At 32.3% G+C, this 22,674-nt stretch overlaps 1 protein-coding gene and 1 pseudogene across 1 annotated transcript; both read left to right on the forward strand.

Annotated features, from left to right (window-relative positions):
• The first annotated feature begins 1,474 nt into the window (after positions 1-1,474).
• Positions 1,475-3,941, forward strand: LOC124909757 (annotated as a pseudogene).
• Positions 3,942-7,339: 3,398 nt separating this feature from the next.
• On the forward strand, positions 7,340-8,311 carry LOC124909759 (uncharacterized mitochondrial protein AtMg00810-like). The gene is made up of 2 exons (XM_047450402.1): positions 7,340-8,090; positions 8,175-8,311. The coding sequence occupies exons 1-2, from the start codon at positions 7,340-7,342 to the stop codon at positions 8,309-8,311; spliced, it is 888 nt and encodes a 295-aa protein (XP_047306358.1).
• Positions 8,312-22,674: the final 14,363 nt, after the last annotated feature.

Here is a 22,674-nt window from a genome sequence, read left to right on the forward strand (position 1 = left end):
ACATTTATCCCTAATAATTCTATTTGTTTGTTTTGGTCTTTACCCTTAATTAATTATATTTAATTATCACAATAATTAATTTTAATTAATTATTTAATTGAGTTTTTGATAATAAGGTTAATTATTTTGATTTTATTTATTTGAAAATAAATTAAAATAATTATTTTAATATTATAAATTGGGTAGTGTTTACGGTATAATTTTACTATTTTAAATTAACTTAACTATTTTAGTTTTAAATACATCTTAAACTAGCTAAAATTTTAAAATTTATGTTCTTCAAGTTTTAAGATTTTATGAGTAATATACGATTTTACATAGAAAAAAATGAATTTATTGTATACATATTTACAATAAATTATTATATTCTTTTAAAATTAATTTTTTATTTAATTATATATAAATAATAATAATATTATAACTTATATATTTTTTAAAATAATTTTTTTTAATTTAAAATAAACTCTCAATTTTATAAATTTATATATATTAAGAATCATGCATCTTAACCCTTTGTTATTTTCCCATTACACTAGCAAATTATTGATACTATAATCATTAATATTGAGAGTTGACCCAAATTAAAATTATAATAATAATCTTGAAATATATTATTTTTTTTAGGAACTGTAATTAAATTATAACTATCATTTTTTCTATATAACCCAACTGACCATAAGATTGAACTAAAACCTTAATTACAATGTAATGTCAACATTTTTTTATAATGGTATAATTAATCTTTCAGTCATAATTTTTTTTTTTAAATTACAACTGTATTAATAATAAATGAACTTGAAAATTTTAGTTTATTAAGTAAAATTTTTGCTAACATTTCTTTCCGTTAGATTCTCTATTACGAGATTCTCTATCGGTGAAGATTAAAAAATAATATTTTATTTTTATTTTTTAATTTTATTTATTACCATTTCCCGTAAGAGAGCACATGGTAACAAAGGATCTAAGTTGCATTTATTTTTGTTGATTGGTCAATTTAAAGTATAATAAAACTAGCTTCATAAAGAAAACAATGGAATTGAAATTGAACCCAATTTTCAATTCTAACTAAAACATACTTGATTTCATGCTAATCCTAACAAAGCTTGATAAGAAAAGGGCACTAAATCTAAATCTAAAATTAATAATTGTATCTTTGTTTTCTTCTATGACAGCATAAGATAAGATGATAAATGGAAGCCTTAATTTGACTATATTTCAGCAGTTGAATTTAAAATAGCACCAATCAAGAAAGTCTGCTAAAAAGATTCCATCTTGAAGTGTTTACAGCACTTTTAGCCAATATAGAAAACTAGCTCGGACCCCTCGTGCCAATTGGCCAACTTGATGATTTTAAAATTTGATATAAAAAACTCATGGAAGATAAATTATTCTCATCAAATTGTCATTATTATAATTGCCTCTCTTTCCTTCCTTCTTCTCTTCCACTCAAAACTTAATTACAAGAAGTCTACATCGGCAGACTGTGCATAGGAAATGCTTTAATATGACATTACACAATTGGCACCATTCACCATTCAAAACATGAAATCACTCTTGTTTCTCTTTCTCTTCATCTTCCCATTCGCATCTTCAAAGAATCAAACATTTTTCAACAAGGGTTCATCTCTCTCAGTCGAAGATGAATCCGTTTTTCTCACCTCCCCTGACAACACATTCACCTGTGGTTTCTATTCCATGGGGGATAATGCTTTCTGGTTCTCCATCTGGTTCACGGATTCTAAAGAGAAAACGGTTGTTTGGACAGCAAACAGAGATAAACCTGTTAACGGGATGGGATCCAAAGTCACCCTCAGGTCCGTTGGAGCCCTAGCTTTACTCGACATCGATGGCTCAATCGTATGGGAAACAAACACAAGCTCCACTAATGCGGAAAGAGTTGAACTTTTAAACTCAGGTAATCTCGTTCTTAAAAACCCAGATGGTAAAATCCTCTGGCAAAGCTTTGATTTCCCAACTGATACTCTCTTACCTTCACAATCAATCAGAAAGGGCAAACCCTTGGTTTCTTCGTTAGCAAAAGGAAGTTTTGCTTCTGGGTTTTATAAATTTTACTTTGATAATGACAATACATTGAAACTAATGTACGAAGGACCGGAGGTTGCGAGTATATATTGGCCAAATATAGAAGTGACTCCAGCTCAGAATGGGAGATCAAACTTCAATAATACCAGAATTGCTGTTCTTGATAATATGGGTAGGTTTTCATCGAGTGATGCTTTCCGTTTCAATAGTTCCGACATGGGTTTTGGAGTTATAAGAAGACTGACCATGGATTACGATGGGAATTTGAGACTCTACAGTTTAGATAAGTTAACAGGATTGTGGGAAGCGGTTTGGCACGCTGTTCAACAGCCGTGCAATGTGAACGGTTTATGCGGTCGTTATGCCATTTGCGTTTATGCCCCTCAGCCGATTTGCGCCTGCCCGCTTGGTTATGAGATAGCTGATCGAACCAATTGGAACCATGGCTGCCGGCCTAAGTTTAACCTGACTTGCTCTAGCTCAGGATCGCAAAACTATAAGTTCGTACAGATCTCTGGTGCAGATTATTATGGATTTGATTCCTCTTCTTGGACGCAACAAACATTGGAAAGCTGCCGGAATAAGTGCCGGAATGATTGCTCATGTAAAGGGTTTAGTTACAGGATTGATGGAGGTGGGCCATGTTACATCAAGTATGATCTTTTCAATGGAAGAAGAACTCCGAACTTCCCTGGCAGCATATACATAAAACTACCTGCAGATTACAATGACGTTCGAGAAACCGAATCAACGATTCTCAATTCTTCGATTGCTGTTTGTGGACCGTCCGATCAGCCTCTTGCTACTGTGGATTTTGTTTCCTTATACGCGAACGATCGTGTGAAGGAACCGAGATGAGGATATTTATACGGTTTTGCTTCGGCCGTGGGAATTATGGAGATTCTGTTTTTCGGGGCATGGTGGATTATTTTCAAGAGAATGGAATTGCCCGCGACTGTTCGGAGCGGATATCAATTGATGTCGAGGCAATTCAGGAGGTTCGGTTATTCGGAGCTGAAGAAATCGACAAAGAACTTCAGGGAGGAGCTCGGGAGAGGCGGATCGGGTATCGTCTATAAGGGCGAATTGGAAGACGGGAGGACCGTGGCTGTTAAGAGATTGGGCGGCGCGTTTCAAGGGGAGGAGGTATTTTGGGCGGAAGTAACCACAATAGGAAAGATTTATCATATGAACTTGTTAAGGATGTGGGGATTTTGCGCTGAAGCCAACCATAGGCTAGTGGTTTACGAATTCGTCGAAAATGGTTCTTTGGAGAAGCGCTTGTTCTTCGGGGATCCGCTCGGATGGAAAGAGAGATTTCAAATAGCAATAGGGATGGCAAAAGGGTTGGCTTATCTTCATCATGAATGTCTAGAATGGGTTATCCATTGCGATGTTAAGCCCGAAAACATCCTTCTCGACTTCAATTTAGAGCCAAAGATTGCGGATTTTGGGCTAGCCAAGTTGTCGCAAAGAGGCAAAGAGGTGGACCGGGGTCTGAGTTTACACGAATTCGTGGGACGAAAGAATATATGGCACCGGAGTGGGCATCGAACCTTCCTATTACGGCTAAGGTTGATGTTTATAGTTATGGAGTTGTGATATTGGAATTGGTGAGGGGAGTTAGATTATCTGGATGGGTTGTTGATGGTGTGGAGGAACAAGAGTCGGAGCTTACGAGATTCCTTAGGACAGCGAGAACGAAACTTGCATTGGAAGAGGATGAGTTATGGGTGGAGGAGGTGGTGGATACGAAGTTGAAAGGGGTGTTTAGCCGAAGGCAAGCGATGAAACTTATAGAAACGGGACTTTCTTGTGTGGAAGAGGATAGGACTAAGAGGCCGACGATGGCGAGTGTGCTCCAAGTTCTTGTGGAATGTGAAGATGAAACTTGTTAGAAATTAAAGTAATAATAATAATAATTAAGGAGTTTTTGGTTGTTAAAGAGCCTCTTGGATTGTCCAAGACTCTTGATCTTATCTAGTAAATGAGACTCTTCATGTCTCTTAGTTTAATGTCTTAGTTATGCTTTACTTTATTTAAAGATTGTAATCGTGTTCTTATTCTATCAATTTCAATAAATAGATTTTCATTCAAGGTTATTTTCATTCTCTAAATTTTCTATTCATTTTTTAATATATTTCTTCACGGTTCGATCATCGAAGTCCTGATTGTGACTTCGTTATATGGTATCAGAGCTTTGGTAATATTGTTGAAGAAGGTATCATTGTTATTCGATATGGAAAGTGGTGGCCGTGTAGCTGAACTCGGTTTGGAGTTGTTAAACCAGTCAAACTACTGGATATGGAAAATCTGTATGGGATCGTACCTGGTTGGAGAAGATTTGTAGGACATCGTCGTAGACGATGATGATGCAGCTTCTGAGGATGTTGCTGAAAATGCGGAAGCATAGAAGAAGCGGAAGAGACTCAACGCGAAGGCAACATTTGTGTTGAAGAGGTCAATCTCCCACAATCTGTTTGAGCACATCATCGGTTGTGAATCTGCTCGTGAGATCTGGGAAACGCTTGATCGTCTTTTCAATAAGAAGAACGAGGCTCGTCTCCAGATGCTTGAAAACGAGTTGGCAACTGCAAAACAAATCGGATCTGTCTCGGAGTTCTTTCTTAAGGTAAAGAATATATGCTCAGAAATTTCTTTATTGAACCCAGATGAGAAAATCTCAGAGGCTTGAACAAAGAGACATATTGTTCGAGGACTTCGACCCGAATATACACCATTCATCACCTCGATTCAAGGTTGGTCTCAACAACCTTCACTCGAGGAGTTTGAAAATCTCTTGTCATCTCAAGAGTCGTTGGCCGCACAAATGGCTGGAACGAGTATAAAGGAGGAGTCGAACAATGCGTTGTTCGTGAAGAAATCGAGTTGGAAAAAGGGAAAGTCGAAGAAGGAGGAAATATGTCAGGATTCTTCAAATATCCCTAAAAATCCCCTTAAGTGTTTCAGGTGCGGCAAGACTGGACACTTCAAGAGAGATTGTCGAATAAATTTGAATGGAAATTTTGCTGGTTCAAATCTCGGAGAAAAGTCTGATCAACGTGTTGAGGAGGACTGGGATAAGGCTTTTCATGTCGATGTAACGACTTCGAAGGAAAAGATAACATAGGCTTCTCATGGTAAACAGGAGATCGGTCAAAGGTGGATCGTCGATTCAGAGTGCGGACATCATGTTACTGGAGATGATTCGGTGTTCTCGTCGAGTCGAGTTCATAATGGGGGCGGTGGCATTGTCACGTCAGATAACTCGGTTCACGAAGTTAAAAAGGAAGGATTGATTGTCATTGAAAGCGACAAAGGAGATTCTATTACTCTGAAGAATGTCTACCACGTCCCAGGAATTCAGAAGAATCTCTTCTCGGTTGCAAATGCTGTAGACGCTGGAAATCTAGTGTTGTTCGGTCCACATGATGTGAAGTTCTTAAGGAACGTGAAATAAATCAAGGCGGATGTGGTTCATACTAGAACTCGGGTAAATGATCTCTTTGTCCTTTCAGCTTCAAATTCATACATAGAAAAAGTGAACGACAAAAGTACCTCTTTTTTATGGCATGCAAGACTTGGGCATGTCAATATGACTAAGCTCAGTGTTATGTCTCGAAAGAAACTTGTCGAAGGTCTACCTGAAGATCTGAGAATTGAGGAGGGCAGTGTGTGAATGATGTCAATATGGGAAGACTCATCGACTTCCATTCGACAATCCTGTATCGAGAAGTAAGGGTCCTTTGGATCGAGTTCATAGTGACTTGATGGGACCAAATCGAACTGCCTCATACTCGTGAAGTAAATATATGTTGCTGTTTGTGGATGATTTCTCCAGGTTCACTTGGGTGTACTTTGTGAAAGAGAAGTCTGAAATGTTCTCTAAATTTCTCGAGTTCAAGGAGACGGTAGAAGGAGAACAAGAAAGGAAAATTCGAGTATTGTGGACAGATAATGGTGGGGAATTTTGTTCAAAAGAATTTGAATTGTTTTGTAGGCAAAATGACATAAAAAGAGAACTCTCCTGTCCTGAGACCCCACAACAGAATGGGATAGCCGAAAGGAAGATTCGACACCTTACAGAGACTTGTAAGTCTTGGTTGTATATGAAGAATATACCAAGGCAGTTATGGGCAGAAGACATGAGTTGTGTTGCTCATGTCATCAATCGAGTTCCGCTTAGCCCTAATGAGTTTAAATCTCCATTCGAGATGCTTTTTGGTTTAAGCTAAATGTTAAACATTTTCGAGTTTTTGGATCTACTTATTATGTCCATATTCCAGACTCGAGAAGGAGCAAATTGGATGCAAAGGCAGTCAAATGCGTGTTTGTCGGCTATGACTAGAGAAGGAAAGGGTGGCGGTGTATGGATCCATCAACCCACAAATGCACTGTGTCGAGAGATGTTGTTTTCGACGAAATTTCTTTGTACTATATGAAAGATGTTGAAGAAACTGTTCAGACCGATCTTCCCATTCCCACGTCTACGGGAAGCTCCTGTAGTAGTAATAATAGTGACAGGGGGAGCTCTAATTTAGTTCAAGATACTTCAGTTGATGAAGGAGCCAAAAGTGAAAGGTTACCGGGAAGTCCAAATCAGGAAGAATCAAGTCAACAACATAATGGGGAATCTCGGCCAAAAAGGAGCATTGTAAGGCCCTGTCGATTCAGGGATGATAATTTTGTAACAACCTTTTCTTGTTTCTTGGCAAACGCAATAGACGACGAGGAACCCACTTCTTATAATGAAGCAAAAAATGTCAAGGAATGAGTGGCAACAATGGAGGAGGAAATGCATGCTCTCAAGAAGAATGAGACATGGGACGTTGTTTCGAAACCTCCTAATACTCAAGCAATCACATGTAAGTGGGTGTATCGAATCAAGCGAAAGGCTGATGGAAGCATAGATCGATACAAAGCTAGATTGGTCGCTCGAGGATTCTCACAGAAGTATGGAGAAGATTACGAGGAGACATTCAACCTAGTTGCGAAGATGACGTCAATTCGCACTGTGTTGGCCTTAACAACAAGTTCTCGATGGAAGTTGTGGCAATTGGATGTCAAGAATGCATTTCTCTACGGAGAACTTGATCCTTCAATATATATGGAACAACCATCTGGATTTGAGAAGACTGATGATCCCTAGTTGGTCTGTAGACTTAAGAAGACACTATATGGATTAAAGCAAACCCCGCGTGCTTGGTATGGAAAGATTGCAGAATATCTTCAATTTTGTGGGTATAAGGCTTCAGAATCTGACTCAAGTCTATTTATAAAGAAGAATCGTGAACAGATGGTGGTGGTGCTTCTTTATGTGGATGACATAATCTTGACGGGCAGTAACTATGATGAGGTTGCTCGTCTACAAGATGAGCTCTCGCTTCGTTTTGAGATGAAGAAGCTTGGTGAACTTGGAACTTTCCTTGGTCTGCAAATCAAAAATTTCTATAAAGGGTTGTTTGTATCGCAGATTAACTACGAAAAAAAGTTGGTAGAAAAATTTGGTATGACTGATGGAAAAAAGAGATATACTCCTCTCGACGTAAATCCTAAACTTAGTCGAGACGAAGGAACATGTCTACCAGATCCTCGTCCTTATCGTGCTCTTGTGGGAAGTTTGATTTATCTGACTATAACAAGTTCTGACATTGCTTATGCAGTTGGAGTGGTGAGTCGATACATGCAGGAGCCAAGGAAACCACACCTCGAAAAAGTGAAGAAAATTCTGAAGTATATTAATACCTCACTAGATATTGGTCTACTCTACGAAAAAGATGCAAAATTCGTCTTGCAAGGATATGCAGATGTTGACTTTTCTAGAGATCGAGACGATCGAAGGTCCACATCTGAGTTTGTTTTTCTTTGTGGAAACACTAGTATATCTTGGAGTAGCAGAAAACAAGGATCGGTATCCTTATCTACAAATGAAGCAGAATACAAAGCATCAGCTCACGTAGCACATGAGTGCATATGGCTTCGTAGACTCTGGGAGGATTTTCATGTCAAGTTTGATCAGCCAGTTCCTATACATGGAGATAATTTGAGTGCTATTAAATTGACTTCAAATCATGTGTTTCATGCGAGGACAAAACACATTGAGTTGGAGCATCACTTTATTCGTGAAAAAGTATTAGAGGGAATCATTGAGATGGTTGCAGTAAGGAGTGAAGACAATGTTGCTAGTATTTTCACAAAAGCACTTCCTAAATGTCCTTTTGAAAATCTACTATCTATGTTGGGACTAGTTCATCGGGCATCACTTTAAGGGGGAGTGTTAGAAATTAAAGTAATAATAATAATAATTAAGGAGTTTTTGGTTGTTAAAGAGCCTCTTGGATTGTTCAAGACTCTTGATCTTATCTAGTAAATGAGACTCTTCATGTCTCTTAGTTTAATGTCTTAGTTATGCTTTACTTTATTTAAGGATTGTAATGTTCTTATTCTATCAATTTCAATAGACAGATTTTCATCCAAGGTTATTTTCATTCTCTAAATTTTCTATTCACTTTCTAATATATTTTTTACGGTTCGATCATCGAAGTCCTGATTTTGACTTCGTTACAAAACTAAGCCTAGAATCTTCAAAAATGTAATCCAAGACTAGGTTTGGAAAAGGAATTGGAATTAGATTTTTTTTTTTTGAAAGGTTTGTTCTAAAAAAAAAAAAAAAAAAAAAAAAAAAAGAACAAGAATCATCATTTGAGAGAATAATATAATTGAGGTAAAGAAAATTTATGAGAAGTTGCTGTCTATATGTCGGGAATGAAGAGATAAAAGCCAGGAAAAGGAACAGTTGTTTATGATTAAAAGTTTGGGAACAAAATCACATTCTTTTTCCAATGTATAAAAACATAAGGTATCTTATTCATTATATTGATTTTGAACTAAAAAAACAATATAAATTTATTAAATATATATAATTAAAATATATTTTACAATATTATTTTTATTCAATCAATATTAGAATAAGATATTTAAAAATATATTCTTCAAACCCTTTTATTTATTCAAACAAATTAAAAATTATAATCCAATGTTTCCATTTTTTAAATCACCATTAATATCTAAATATTTTACAATTTTTAAAATAATATATATATATATATATTTTATTAAAAAGTTTAAAAAGAACATATTATATTAATATTGTATTTTAAATTATTTATTTTATAAATTTAAATAAATTCACGAATTATTTAAAAGTTTATATTATAAATATATATATATATAAAGATATTGTATATTTTAAATAATTATTATTGTAATTAAGGATATTTGTTTACTAGTGACAACATTTTGTTCTTAATAAGTATATATGATAAATATGATACAATTTATAATTTTTTTAATATAAATAAAATATATTTTGATGGTGGATAAATTTAATTAAGAATCTGAAAAAATCAATATTTAATTCAATAGAATAGGGAAATAATTTTTGAATATTTTTAGTTGCTCAAAGTGATTAATAATTAAGTATTTCACCCAACAGAATGCAGAAATAATTTTTGGATATATTTTGGTTATGTTTGTGTAAAAAGAGTGTAGTTGGATAAGATATGAATATCTTTTTAGAAATAATTTTTAATTTAAATATATATGGAGAAATATTTTATGGATTCTTTTAGAATTGAAAAATATTTAATCTTAATTTGATTCTATTGACTATATTAAATTTTATGAAACTTTATCAGAAATAAATCACGTAAAATTAAAATAATTAAACGTAAAATAAATTATAATTATAATTCAAGATATTTAATTATTAAAATATATATAAAAATTGTGAAACATTTCAAAAAGTTTTAAAAGGATGTTAATAAAATTAAAATATTTTATAATTTTAATTATTAAATTACTTATTTTATTAATTAAAATACTAAAATATATTTACTTTATTTAAATAATTATTTTTAATAATTAAACCAATTAAAATTAAAAAAAAAATTAAGATTTAAAAAAGATTAAGATTGAGTACTTCTTAATTAATTAATTTATTTCTTACTCAATTTTCAAATAATTTTTCCAAAATACCCATATTTTTATTCACTCTCAAATTACTCACATCTCTAAATCATTAATTAACTTTTTAATTACATCTCTTCCCCATAAAATCCATTAATTACATTATTTTATAAATATATATAATTAAAATTAATGATATATATTTTATTTTTACTTAATTTTATAAATATAATATATATAATTAAAATTAAATATTATAAATTAATAATTTATTTAAATAGTTTAAACTAAACAAAAATATATTATATTATATAAATATTAAAATAACACATATATAACATAAATTTTAAATTATATATTTTATTTGTACTTAATTTTATAAATATAATATTATAATTAAAATTAAATAAATAATAAATTAAATAATTAAAATAAATATTATAAACTAAAATAAAATATATAACATAAATCTTAAATAAAATAAATTAAACTACACCTTAAATTAAATTTCATAAATCTTAAAATATTTATAAAAATATAAATTTAAAAAACTTTAAAATAAAATAAATTACATAAACTTTAAAATATTTATAATATTTTACGATTTTTACAGAAAATGTTGCTAGGTTAATATTTATGTAATATATGTTATTTTAATATTTATATAATATAATATATTTTATTTTAATATATAATATTAAAATTTTATGTAATATATTTTATTTTTACTTAATTTTATAAATATAATTAAAATTAAATAATTTATTTAAATATTATAAACTAAACAAAAATATATTGTATTATATAAATATTAAAATAATACATATATTACATAGATTTTATATTAATATATATATTTTGTATTTAATTTTATAAATATAATATATATAATTAAAACTAAAAAATAATAAATTAAATAATTAAAATAAATATTATAAACTAAAATAAAATGTATAACATAAACCTTAAATAAAATAATTTAAACTAAACCTTAAATTAAATTACATAAATATTAAAATATTTAAAAAAATAAAAATTTAAAAAACTTTAAAATAAAATAAATTATATAAACTTTAAAATATTTATAATATTAACGTTTTTACAGAAAATATTGTTAGGTTAATATTTATGTAATATATATATTATTTTAATATTTATATAATATTATATATTTTATTTTAATATATAATATTAAAATTTTATGTAATTTATTTTAGTTTAGTTTATAATATTTATTTAAATTATTTAGTTTAGAATGTTTAATTTTAATTATATATATTATATTTATAAAATTAAGTAAAAATAAAATATATGTGTTATTTTAATATATAATATTAAAAGTTTATATAATGTATTTTATTTTAGTGTATAATATTTATTTAAATTATTTAATTTATAATGTTTAATTTTAATTATATATATTATATATATTATATTTATAAAATTAAGTAAAAATAAAATATATGTGTTATTTTAATATTGATTTAATATATATTATTTATAAAATAAAGTAATTAGTGAAATTAGTGTGAAAGACGTGTAATTAAAAAGTTAATTAATGATTTAAAAAAAGGAATTAAGTCGTTTGAGAATATAAATAAAAAATAAGTATTTTGTTGTCAAATTTGTTCCTTCTTAAATGACACTAGGTCAACCTATCTCCTTTAATTACTAACCTACTTTTATTTATTTTATATTTTTACAAAATCCATACAAAAACAAAAACATAAGGATACAAAATCTTTTAAATAATGTGAATAATTATAGTAGTGACTCTTACATATTTAAATAATTTATAAAGTAAAAAATTAATAAGAACGGTGCAAAGGTCAAGACAGAAGTGACTAGTTGGAGAAAGGATTCTTTGTTCCTATTTTTGTATGTTCCCTCTCTATGTCTCTCACATATCACATAAGGAGTGGTAATATTTTAATATAATAAAAGATTTTTTCTTTTATTATAATATTACCCTCCCCATGTGAGAGCCCATCGGACTAGTTGGCTCCAACTATAGACTAACTTAGTTTTTGGGTTCAATACTTATCTAGTGGGATTTTGAAGTTTTCAAACAAAGCAATAAGTCAGATTCTTCATTATTACAATCTATTGTATACCAAGAAATGTGTGAGTATGTTGAGGTTTCATGGAGTCCCCTTTAGATTCGTCTAAACTTAGAGATAGTTTGGATTAAAATTTTATAAAAATTTAGAGAGAGAAAAAAATAAAGATTGGTGAAAGTTTGAGTAGATAATAATTATTTTTGATAAAAAAATTTAGAAGAGTATTGATATTTATAAATAAAATAAAATATAATAATTTAAAATAAAAAATATTTTAGTATTTTGATTAATGATGTGAGTAATGTAATTGATAAAAGGGATGAAATGATATTTTATTTTGTATGAAATTTTTTAAAAAGCTTACCCTTATCAAATAATGACACTTATGTCTTATTTGAATGTAAAGAAAATTGAGAAAAATAATAAATGATCCCCAATGTAGACTCATGTTCTTATATAAAATTATTTATTTTTGTTGAGTAAAAAATTAAACAATATTTCATGACATAAATTTTATCTTTAATTTTAATTTAAAATATTTTAAATAAAAATATTATTATTTGAGGAAACTAATTATAAATATATATAATAATAATAATAATAATAATAATGCTTAATAAAAAGTTTGAAAGTGTATAACATGCTACAATCATCCAATTTATTTTTCTTTACAATTATAATTTTTCTCTATCCTAATTAATTTTATTTCTCTCTCCTGTAATATTATATATATATATATATATCTTATTTTTATTCCATAATTTTTTATTTATTTATATTTTCTCATTAATAATATATAAATATATTTTCTCACCCATTAAATATACACATTAATGAGATAAAAAATTATATATTTTTTTATTTTTTATTTATATATAAGTGTAGACACTTTTATTTTAACATTATGATTATAATTAAAATCTTGGATTTTTTTAAATGAAACAAAAATAGCACAAATTAATGCGGTTAAAATGAGAATTTACATAAAATTATTAATCAATTCTAAACTAGTAGAATTTAGAGTTATTTGAAATAGTAAGAATTTAATTTGAAAAATATACTAGTTATATATTATTATTATTTATAAATAATTAAATATTTTATACTTAGTTAATTAAAAAAATTATATATTTAAATAAAAAATAATAATATAAAAAATTATATTTACAAAATTAATTATATTAATTTATTTGAATAAATAACAATTTTATTTTTTTAATTTTTAAATATAAATTTGTTTTTTAAATATAAAATCGTATAAAATAGTAAAATTGAATTATTTAAAAACTCGTAAAATCTTAAAATCTTATTAACGTAAATTTAATAAATTTAAAATTGTAAGAACTATTTATTTAAAAATTTACTTAAAATCAGTCTAACCTTCCTTAAAATTTACAAATAAATAAATAAATAAAATAAAATTAAATAAAATTAAATAAAATTAAATAAAATTAAATGGAATAAGATGAAGTTTATATATTTAATGCATGTCTTTGTTTTGCAGATTAATGAAGAAAAAGTACTATCAAGCAAAAAAAAAATGCATAATTAAACACTAAGAGCCAAACTCTAGGAAGGAAACATGGCCCTAGGTAAAATTAGGCAACTACTTATTACTCAAACTCCCTCCAACTCAAAGTGACTCTTATCTCAGAAGGGGATCAGACCTAGGAACGGTTAAATCGTCCTGATCTGATGAGAAGAGGTAGATGAGGGATATTCAAGGTGAAAAAGGTTAAGGGTTGAGGAAGGACTGTTAGGATCTAGGTCGCCGCTGGTGGACCGGGGGTTGGACCGGTTAGCGGTTCTCACTCGTAGGGTGGTGGTTAATCCGGTTAGAGATTAACACCGGGGTTTCAATACTACACAACCTGTCACAAACCTTTGAACTAGGTTCAAGCGCGGAAGAGGTTTGCTTTCAAGTTGAAGCGGTACACGTGTATGATAGGCGGAGTCGGTTTCGGATGATGGAGATTTGAAGGATGGTGGATCGGTTTCGGTTATCTGGATATTCGGTATGGTCAGTATGGAGTTGGTTTGGAGCGGTATGGTTAAGTTAGTCGGTTATGTAATGAAGCCAACGGAAAGTAAATAACACAACAGATTTTATGGATGTTCGGAGATAAAACTCCTACGTCACCCCTTCCTCTCGAAACCGCGAGAAGGATATTCACTAAGGAATACAAGTACAATTCGATCGAGACTTATTTCCTGCTCGATAACACTTTTACAATTCACACCGAAATTGTAGCACACACTTAGAATTTAGCACTTAGGCTTTCTTAGAATACCACACTGTTATCACTTGTAGTAAATGCTCTCAACGCTTCACTTGTCTCACTTAATGTCCCACATTTACTCTTCTGCAACTGCCTCCTTTTATAGGTGAAATATGCCAACGGTCATATTTCAAAGCCTTGAATCTGATTGGCTGATCAGAGGTGCAGTGATTCAGTGTCTCAGACCTGCCGGTCGTCTCAGACCTGGTATCCTGTTTCAGACCTGCCGGTCTGTAAGGCAAACCTGCTGGGTTTGTCTTTTACTCAATGTAGGCACTGTCTGCTTGGACAGTTGTCTGTACTTTGAAGATTTCCTTTCTGGCTTATCCCGAAGTAGAAGGATCCGGTAGTACTGTTTTCTGCAGCCTACAGTCTTTCCTCAGACTTGCATGGATATGGAAGTATTCAGTCTGTTCCTTTGGTATCATTCTCAACAGATACCCAAAGTGTCTTCTTGTACTGGTCGGCCTCTTGACTTGGCCGAATGTCTTTGGTAGTGAAGTAACCGGACTTCTTCCGGTTATTCTTGTCTTGTAGATGATCGGCTGTTTGATGGATCTGGTTTTAAGCTTTGACCGATCCTTCCTTTGTTTGGTCATGCTCCGAATACTCTTGATCGGTATGGTAACTTGACCGGTTCGGTTTCTTCAGTTGGTTTTCTTTTGTTCATCCGGTCCGGTTCCTTGTTCCTGCATGGGAAGTTTGTTTAAGTTAGGTTTATTCGAACCGGTATGAATTTATCTAACAAGGACCAACGGGAAATTCAATTTCTACGCCCCGTTGTCAAGAACTGAAGGGCCAAAAAAATTTTGTTTTTGAAAAAAACGCGGGTCATCCGCTCCTCAGACCACAACAACTTCCCCAGGCAGTCGCAAGAATATTAGGAACTAGGTCAAAGCCTTCGGAAGATTTTTGAGCCAATCCTCGGTTCACTACAAGAAAATATAGCATTTGTGACTCTGAAGAATATATGATTAGCGACTATTTTCCATTTGTAAAATAAACGTTGGTATTTTGGTCGTAAATTTACTGACGAATATAAAATCCGACAAAAATATTTGTGGCCTTTTTTCCGTAACCGAAATTTATGACAATATTTTCGACGTATTATTTCATTGAATTGTTTTAGGAATATCCGTCGAAAAATTGAATATATATGTCTCTTGATATTTTTACCCCCATAATTTCTGACAATATTTTCGACATATAATTTCATTGGAACTTTTCCATTGACGGATAATATCCGTCAGAAAATAATATATTTTTTTTAAATTTTATTTAATAATTAAATTTTTATTTTTTTAATTATTTCTCATAATATATTACATTAACAAAGCATGCATCTCACCAAACAATTGGTTTTAGACAATAGCATATTGACTAAGTAAGTGAAAAAAAATCCTTGTTTCTATTTTTTTTTCATCCAAAATATAATATCTTAGGATTAAATAAACTAATGCCTAAAGATGGGGAATGTCCCTAACATGAAAATCTTTTATACATCATAGATGGTTAGTTTTTCATATATGAAAACACAAGATTAATTATTTAGTAGTTAACATCATTCATGTATACTTGAGATCACATCTTACCATGTTGCAGTAATGATCAGTTAGTCCTAATACAGAAGTAGTCCCCTCTAGAAGTGATAAGTAAGCCTGTAAAATGGTACTCAAAATTTCCATGAACATTAAAAATTAATGTAGTTTATCAGTACATAAGACATTTAGTTACCAAGAACTCCTTCAAGTTCATATGTTTATTGACAATATTATAAAAAGAATGAATCAGATCTTTGACAGCTTGGAGACACCAAAAACTATTATTTTCTCTCATATTAACCTTGGATTGTGAAATGTTATGTCCTTACGAGTACCTAAAAACCCTCCACAAACTAGAAACAAGATGGTTATACTTCAAACTTGTGATCATACAACAGATTGTAATAACATCTAACAAATTCCCTTCACATTACAGAATGTGAAGTCTCAAAATAAAACAAAAGAAAGCAAAATGATATAACACTTATTTCACATCTGACAAGCAATCATAATAGTGTGCTGATATATGGGGATAAGAAGGTTGAGAGGGAAGAATACCTGACAAGCGAGATGATCTTGCATAATCAAGGAGAAAATCAATGTTACCAGCTGAGCTCAGATCTATCATTCATTACAAATGCATGAGTCTGGCAATTTCAACTCCGATATCAAACAACTGATCGAAAATGAGCTGGTATCAATTATTAGCGAGGCAAAGAAGCGATCAATTACCATTTGTTAGCGAGGCAAAGAAGCGATCAATGGCCAGGAAGAATTTTCTATCCCGACGAGGAAGAAGAAATACTTGATCACTCGATTTTATATCTGATTGGTTAGGTTAATGAAGTTTGTAACGAAACTTTAGACAGTCACTTTCGTCACAAATTTCGTTCAAATATGTTAAAAAATCAGCTAATAATAACAATTTCTGACCAAATTAAAATTTGTCGCCAAATATATCGAAATTACTGTAGGAATTGTGTCATGCGTTTCTTGTCTGTAAAACCGATGTAAAAGAAGGTAGTTAAATTTCTTTAATTGTTTTCTATGTTTTTTTTCGTTTTTTTATTACTTTTTCTGATGTTTATTAATTTTGTCTCAAATTACGTAGGTAAATCCGTCGGAAAATTCTGACTGCCTTCAAACGTCGGTAAATATTCATCACAAACCCCCTATTTTGTGTAGTGGTTGGCGTTCGACTTGAGGGGAAAAGAGGCTTCAACAGTTCTCAAGGTAGGGACATGAAAGATGGCTTACAAAAACGAAAAAAAGACAAAAGAAAAAAATAAGATAATGATCATGGTAGGTGTCACAAAGGCAATTATGCAGCGGAATTTTTACTAAGTTTTTCGCCCTTGTGCGGCCTGTTTTGCGCACCAAAACAGTCAGCCAAACTCCGAGGTTCACTTCTCTCAAAGAAATAAACAAATAACTCAACAAATCTGCCCAAACCCACAATAATAAATCAAACATTCAGCAAAGATAAACACACACCAGATTACGGGCTAATGCCCAACTTTGTATTATATTCACTCACAAATATCAATTACAAAGAGGCTATAAATTATCAAGGCTGCACACAAAATGACTCTCACTTGTGGGGGAAATTTTTCTATCCGAAAATCTAACTAGATCCTAACACCCAACAAAACGTCTTGTGCAGCTCATGACATATTTATAGCCCTAAGAATAACAATAAGAAACTTGGAGACGGAGAAAGCTCTTGGCTAGGTCTTGGCTGAAAAAGTCATCCAAGACTTGGCCTTCCGAAATTATAGGGACTTTGACCGGGCCTTCCCGAAATACTCGGTCTCGGCCAGGACTTTGACCGGGCCTTCCCGAAATACTCGGTCTCGGCCAAGACTTCTTCCATCTTTGACTTAACGCTGCGCCTTTCTTCGGTCGCCCAGAGGATCGGGACATTATCGGTCCAAAACTGGCCCAAGGCCCAATCTCTGGTCGAGGCCTGACCCATGCACAATGATCTGGCCCATACTGAAACGCTTCAGTCCTCGGTCATCGGTCCTCCTCGGTCGGATGCTTCCGCAAGGCTGACCTTTACTCGGTCTGATGCTTCCTTCTCCACACTTTTCCCACCTTCTGCGCGCACACTCAATGCGCCGGCTGTTGTTACTCTTTCGGCCCTAGGTCGCACGCACACGACCCCACTTCGGCCTCCACTCGGTCCTGGCCTTCCGCAATCCGGCTCCCGACCTACATTTTGCCAACACCTCTCTCGGTCCTGGCATTCCACACTCGTGCCACGACAAACGCATGCTAACATCAATCTCTCGGTCCTGGTACTCAACCCTTCGGTCCGGCAAACGCATGCTAACATCATTCTCTCGGTCCTGGTGCTCAACCCTTCGGTCCGACAACGCATGCTAACATCATTCTCTCGGTCCTGGTACTCAACCCTTCGGTCCGACATCAACTTTGATTACTTAGCATTCTGGGGCCAGTGCCGAACGCCCTCGACACTCTTCTCGGCCCCTCTCGGACCTGGCCAACACACAGCTAAGACAACTCGGCTGAAACCCTGTACCTAAGTCGCCCGCACACGACTTCTTCTCGGTCTTGGCGCTTCACACAAGCGCCAGAACATCGGCTTTAATTCCATAGCCTTCCTCATCTTCGGTACCCTGCCGCACACCCGCGACTCTTTTTGGGTACCTCTCGGTCCTGGCCATCCGCAATCAAGCCCGGACCGAGGCCAGCATGTTACGCTTGTAACAGTAGGGATACTGAGTTTTTCAACCTTCGACTGTTGAGTTGAACCCCTTTTGTTTTAGGACATATTCAAGCCTCCCTCAGAGATATGTAAGCCTTATAAGACCCTTCATTTGATTTAGTTCGTGTTGTAAAACTTTGAAATTATGAAAAGTTGATTGAATGAAGATGACATTTCTTATGTCTTCTTAACTGTCTTTGACCTTGATTTCTATGTGTAATATAATTTGTTTTTTACATTAAAAGAGAACTAGCATCCCACATTGTTTCCCGCTTAAACTCAAAACACTTCTAAATGGAATCGAACCCGTGATCTTTTAATATTTTAAGTCGACTCTTACCACTGTGATACCTTGGTGGGGTTCTATGTGTAATATAGTTGTATGTATATTGTTTTATAATCATGAATTTGATTTAGACGACTAAAGTGAACCAGGAAGGAAGGTTTATGATAAAATACATTAATCGTACGCCAATATAGTTCATAGATTAACTTTGTAGATAACTAGAGGATTGGTGCCCTTCCTCAGGTAGGCGACTACATCATATTAATCTCTCACGATCATAGTCCCATGTGTATATCTAATTAGTCCGAGTGCACGTGTCTAATTAGTTCAATTTACATGACATAATTCGTGAGATAGCTAGAAGTTTGTGTTAGCTTTGTAGATTGACGTCTGAACCATTTTACCGGTCTTGTGATTGCGTAGTTTAGAAAACTAGGCGCCTAATCACACAATGGTGGTTTGCGTTGCGTCATTTGCTCAATGAGCGACTTACTGCTTAATCTTTGCAACAACTTAATGCATAGGTGGGGCGCTTTTTTGCAAAGACAACTTTTGATGCTTGTTTGGTGTACAAATCTCACAAAGGCCTAAAAATAGGAAAACCGAAGGGGATAATCTTAAGGAGATTGTCTTAGATCATTTTGTTTTAGAATTTTTTAATTTTTGGGTCGTGACCACTTTGTTTGTTTTTAGAAAACATCTTTCATCATGATTTATAGTTTCTCTTTTTATTTGAAGAAAACTTCGATGCTTCATTTTTGTAAAAAATGCTCTTAGGGCTTGACTTTAGGGTTTTTTGTTTTTGTTTTTAAGACTTCAACCTTTTATTTATTTTGCAGAGTGTCTCTAGTGAATGTCTTGAGGGTTTCCTTTTTCATTTTAAAAAATTTCCTTAGTGCATGACTTGGGTTTTTGTTTTTTTGAAAACTTGATACTTCATTTATTTTTTATGAAATGCCTCTAGTGCATGACTTGAAGGGCTTCATTTTTGGAAAATTTCCCTAGTGCACATGAATTGTTTTTTTTTTTTTAAACTTTGATACTTCATTTATTTTTTGGGAAATGCCTCTGGGCATGACTTTTTTTTTTTTGAAAATTCTCCTAGAACTAGTCTAAATATTTTAAAATTTTTTTTAATTTATTTTTTTGGAAAATGTCACTAAGACTTTTATAGAATTTTTTTACGTTATCGTTTTTTTGAAAAATGACCATAGCACTTCGCTAGGATTTTTTATTTTTTATTGCGAGTTAAGGCGTGCACTGATCTCTCTCGTTTTAGAACGAATCTCGATCAAAACATGTTCAAAGTCTTATTTGAATGGTTGCTTTTGAACTGTCTCAAAAGGAGGTCAATTTAAATTTACTTTTTGTTAGACGCAAAGGTCGTCGATAAAGCACTCGAATCTGTGTTCTCGCGATTATTTTAAAACCTTTGTTTTGTGAAAGAGAATATTTTTACCCAAGCATTATTCCTGACGTCTCAATCAAGTTTTCATCTTTGCGCCACATGCTTTGAAATTTTGTCCCACTACTTTTATTAAATATTTTTTATTAGAGAGATTTTCGTCATTCTCGACTTGAGAGAGCTCTTATGGTACTCGGGGTACTATCTGATAGAATCTGTACACACATGTTACTTTTAATCAAATCAAGAGGAGAGTCTCAATAACATCGTGTGGTGATTTCAATGTCTCATCCACTTTGAGTATTATTATATTTTTTTTGTGTGTGTTTTGGCGACCCAATATATCTTATAGAACCCATAGATATATGCTCTTGACTTTAGCAATCAGGATGAGAGTCTAGGTGAGCACTATGTGATGATTTCAAAATCTCAACCATGGGAACATCTTTATTTTCTCTTTGTTTAGTAGCATTGGTATATATCTGACATAATCGACACACTCACGCATTCTTGCCTCTGGGCAATAAACACAAGAGTCTAGATGAACACGTAGTGGTGATTTCAAAATCTCAACCTTGATGACTACTTTAACTCATTTATTAACATTTTTTCTGAAGCTTTGAGTATCGAGTCAACTCCCATTTTTTGAAACATTTTTTCTTTTATTTTTAGAAAGCGAAACAATTTTCTTTATTCACGCGGTTTGAGCTTAGGGTTTTATTTCTTCCACGAGCTTCTTTTTTTAGAATTAGTCGCGAGTACAAGAAACAATGTAATCATATATCCCTTACTCGAATCGTATAGGAAATTATTGAGTTCCTTTTGAAACGATCGTCGAAGGTACACTCTCATATCGACTTGTACTTGTTTTCTAATATCCCTTTTTTTCTTGTCTTTTTTTTAGAGAGGGATCTTAGCGACCTTTCCTCACATTATTTTTTGAAAACGAATGGTTACAACCAGACCTCGAGGCAAGGCTGCCTACGTATTCTCTTAAGAAAGAAATCAAGTCGAAACATATGGAAAAGCTTCGATTTTATTTTAGAAATTCCCCTAGTGTGAACAAAGTTTTTATTCTCTTTTTTTTTGTTAGTTTTTTTATTTTTGGAATGCCCTAATGTGAACTAGGTTTCTTTATTTATTTATTTTTATTGGTTTAGAATGAATTACTTACGGTAAACGACTTACATTTCATGATAATTTTTATATATACTTTTTTTTAAAGATGACTTACAACGCGTTATCGATGCTATATGTCTTATATCACCTTTTCCCCTTTTTTCTTCTCTTTTTCGATAGTTTAGAATGTCTTATCAGTTATAGGCGTCTTATATCACATCTCTTTTTTATTTTTATTTTTTTATGATAATAATGATTATCGGGGATAAACATCTTATATCAAATTGTTTATTTATTTATTTTTAGTTTTTAAGGACTATATATTTTATCCGTGTTTCCGAAGAATGCCCCTAATTTTGACATAGGGATTTGTTTTTTTTTTTTTTAAATTAGGAATATCGTCTTATTTGTTTTTTTATAAAGAAAAATGACGATTATGACCGGGCCTAGTGAATAGGTTGCCTACGTATCACTTGGCAAAGAATCAGGTCATTGATATATTTCGTGTGCATTTGAATTTTTTTTCATTCTGCTTGTGTTTTCATTTTTTAATTTTTTCTCTTGAAGATCTCATAGTCTATAAACTAAGATTTTTATTTTATTGGAAGATTCCTTAGTATGAGAACTATTGTTTCATGATCTTTTATTTTTTTTTTGTTATTTTTACATTAATTTTATTTGTAAGTGCTTAGCATAAACAAACTAGGATTTTATTTTTGTTGACGTTATTATCATTATTTGATTTTAGTTTTACGTTTTTTTATGCAAATATTTTCAATGCAAATGATGTTAATGCATGCATATGCAAATGCAATCCTACGAAAGATCAATTATTTTCAAATTCTTCATTCAATGGAATTTTTAGACCTCCAAGTGTACCATCAATCAAGTATAGGAAGGAATCTTGTCCTTAGGTTATCCATGTGATCATTCATTATCTTTTGTGATTTACCTTGAATGTTTGACTCACTAGCTCAAGTAGACATTGAAATTGTTTTTCCATGAGCATCGTTCTTGAGTATGAGCTTAATCGCGTTCTTGGCCTAGATCCATTGGTTATGTTCAAGAGATCATGTCCTAATTTCATCTAACGGCGTTCCGTTGGCAATCATCGGCTTGCCTAACGGGGTTACTTAGTCCGGTTAGTTGATCCAATGCGGGCAGACGCGTGGCTCTGCTACATTCGGCTGCGTGGAAGCGTTTGGGCTTTTGAATGAGATCTGGGCACTCACCTAATGGTCC

This window comes from Impatiens glandulifera, chromosome 7 (genome assembly GCF_907164915.1).
Source record: "Impatiens glandulifera chromosome 7, dImpGla2.1, whole genome shotgun sequence".
Lineage (NCBI taxonomy): Eukaryota > Viridiplantae > Streptophyta > Magnoliopsida > Ericales > Balsaminaceae > Impatiens > Impatiens glandulifera.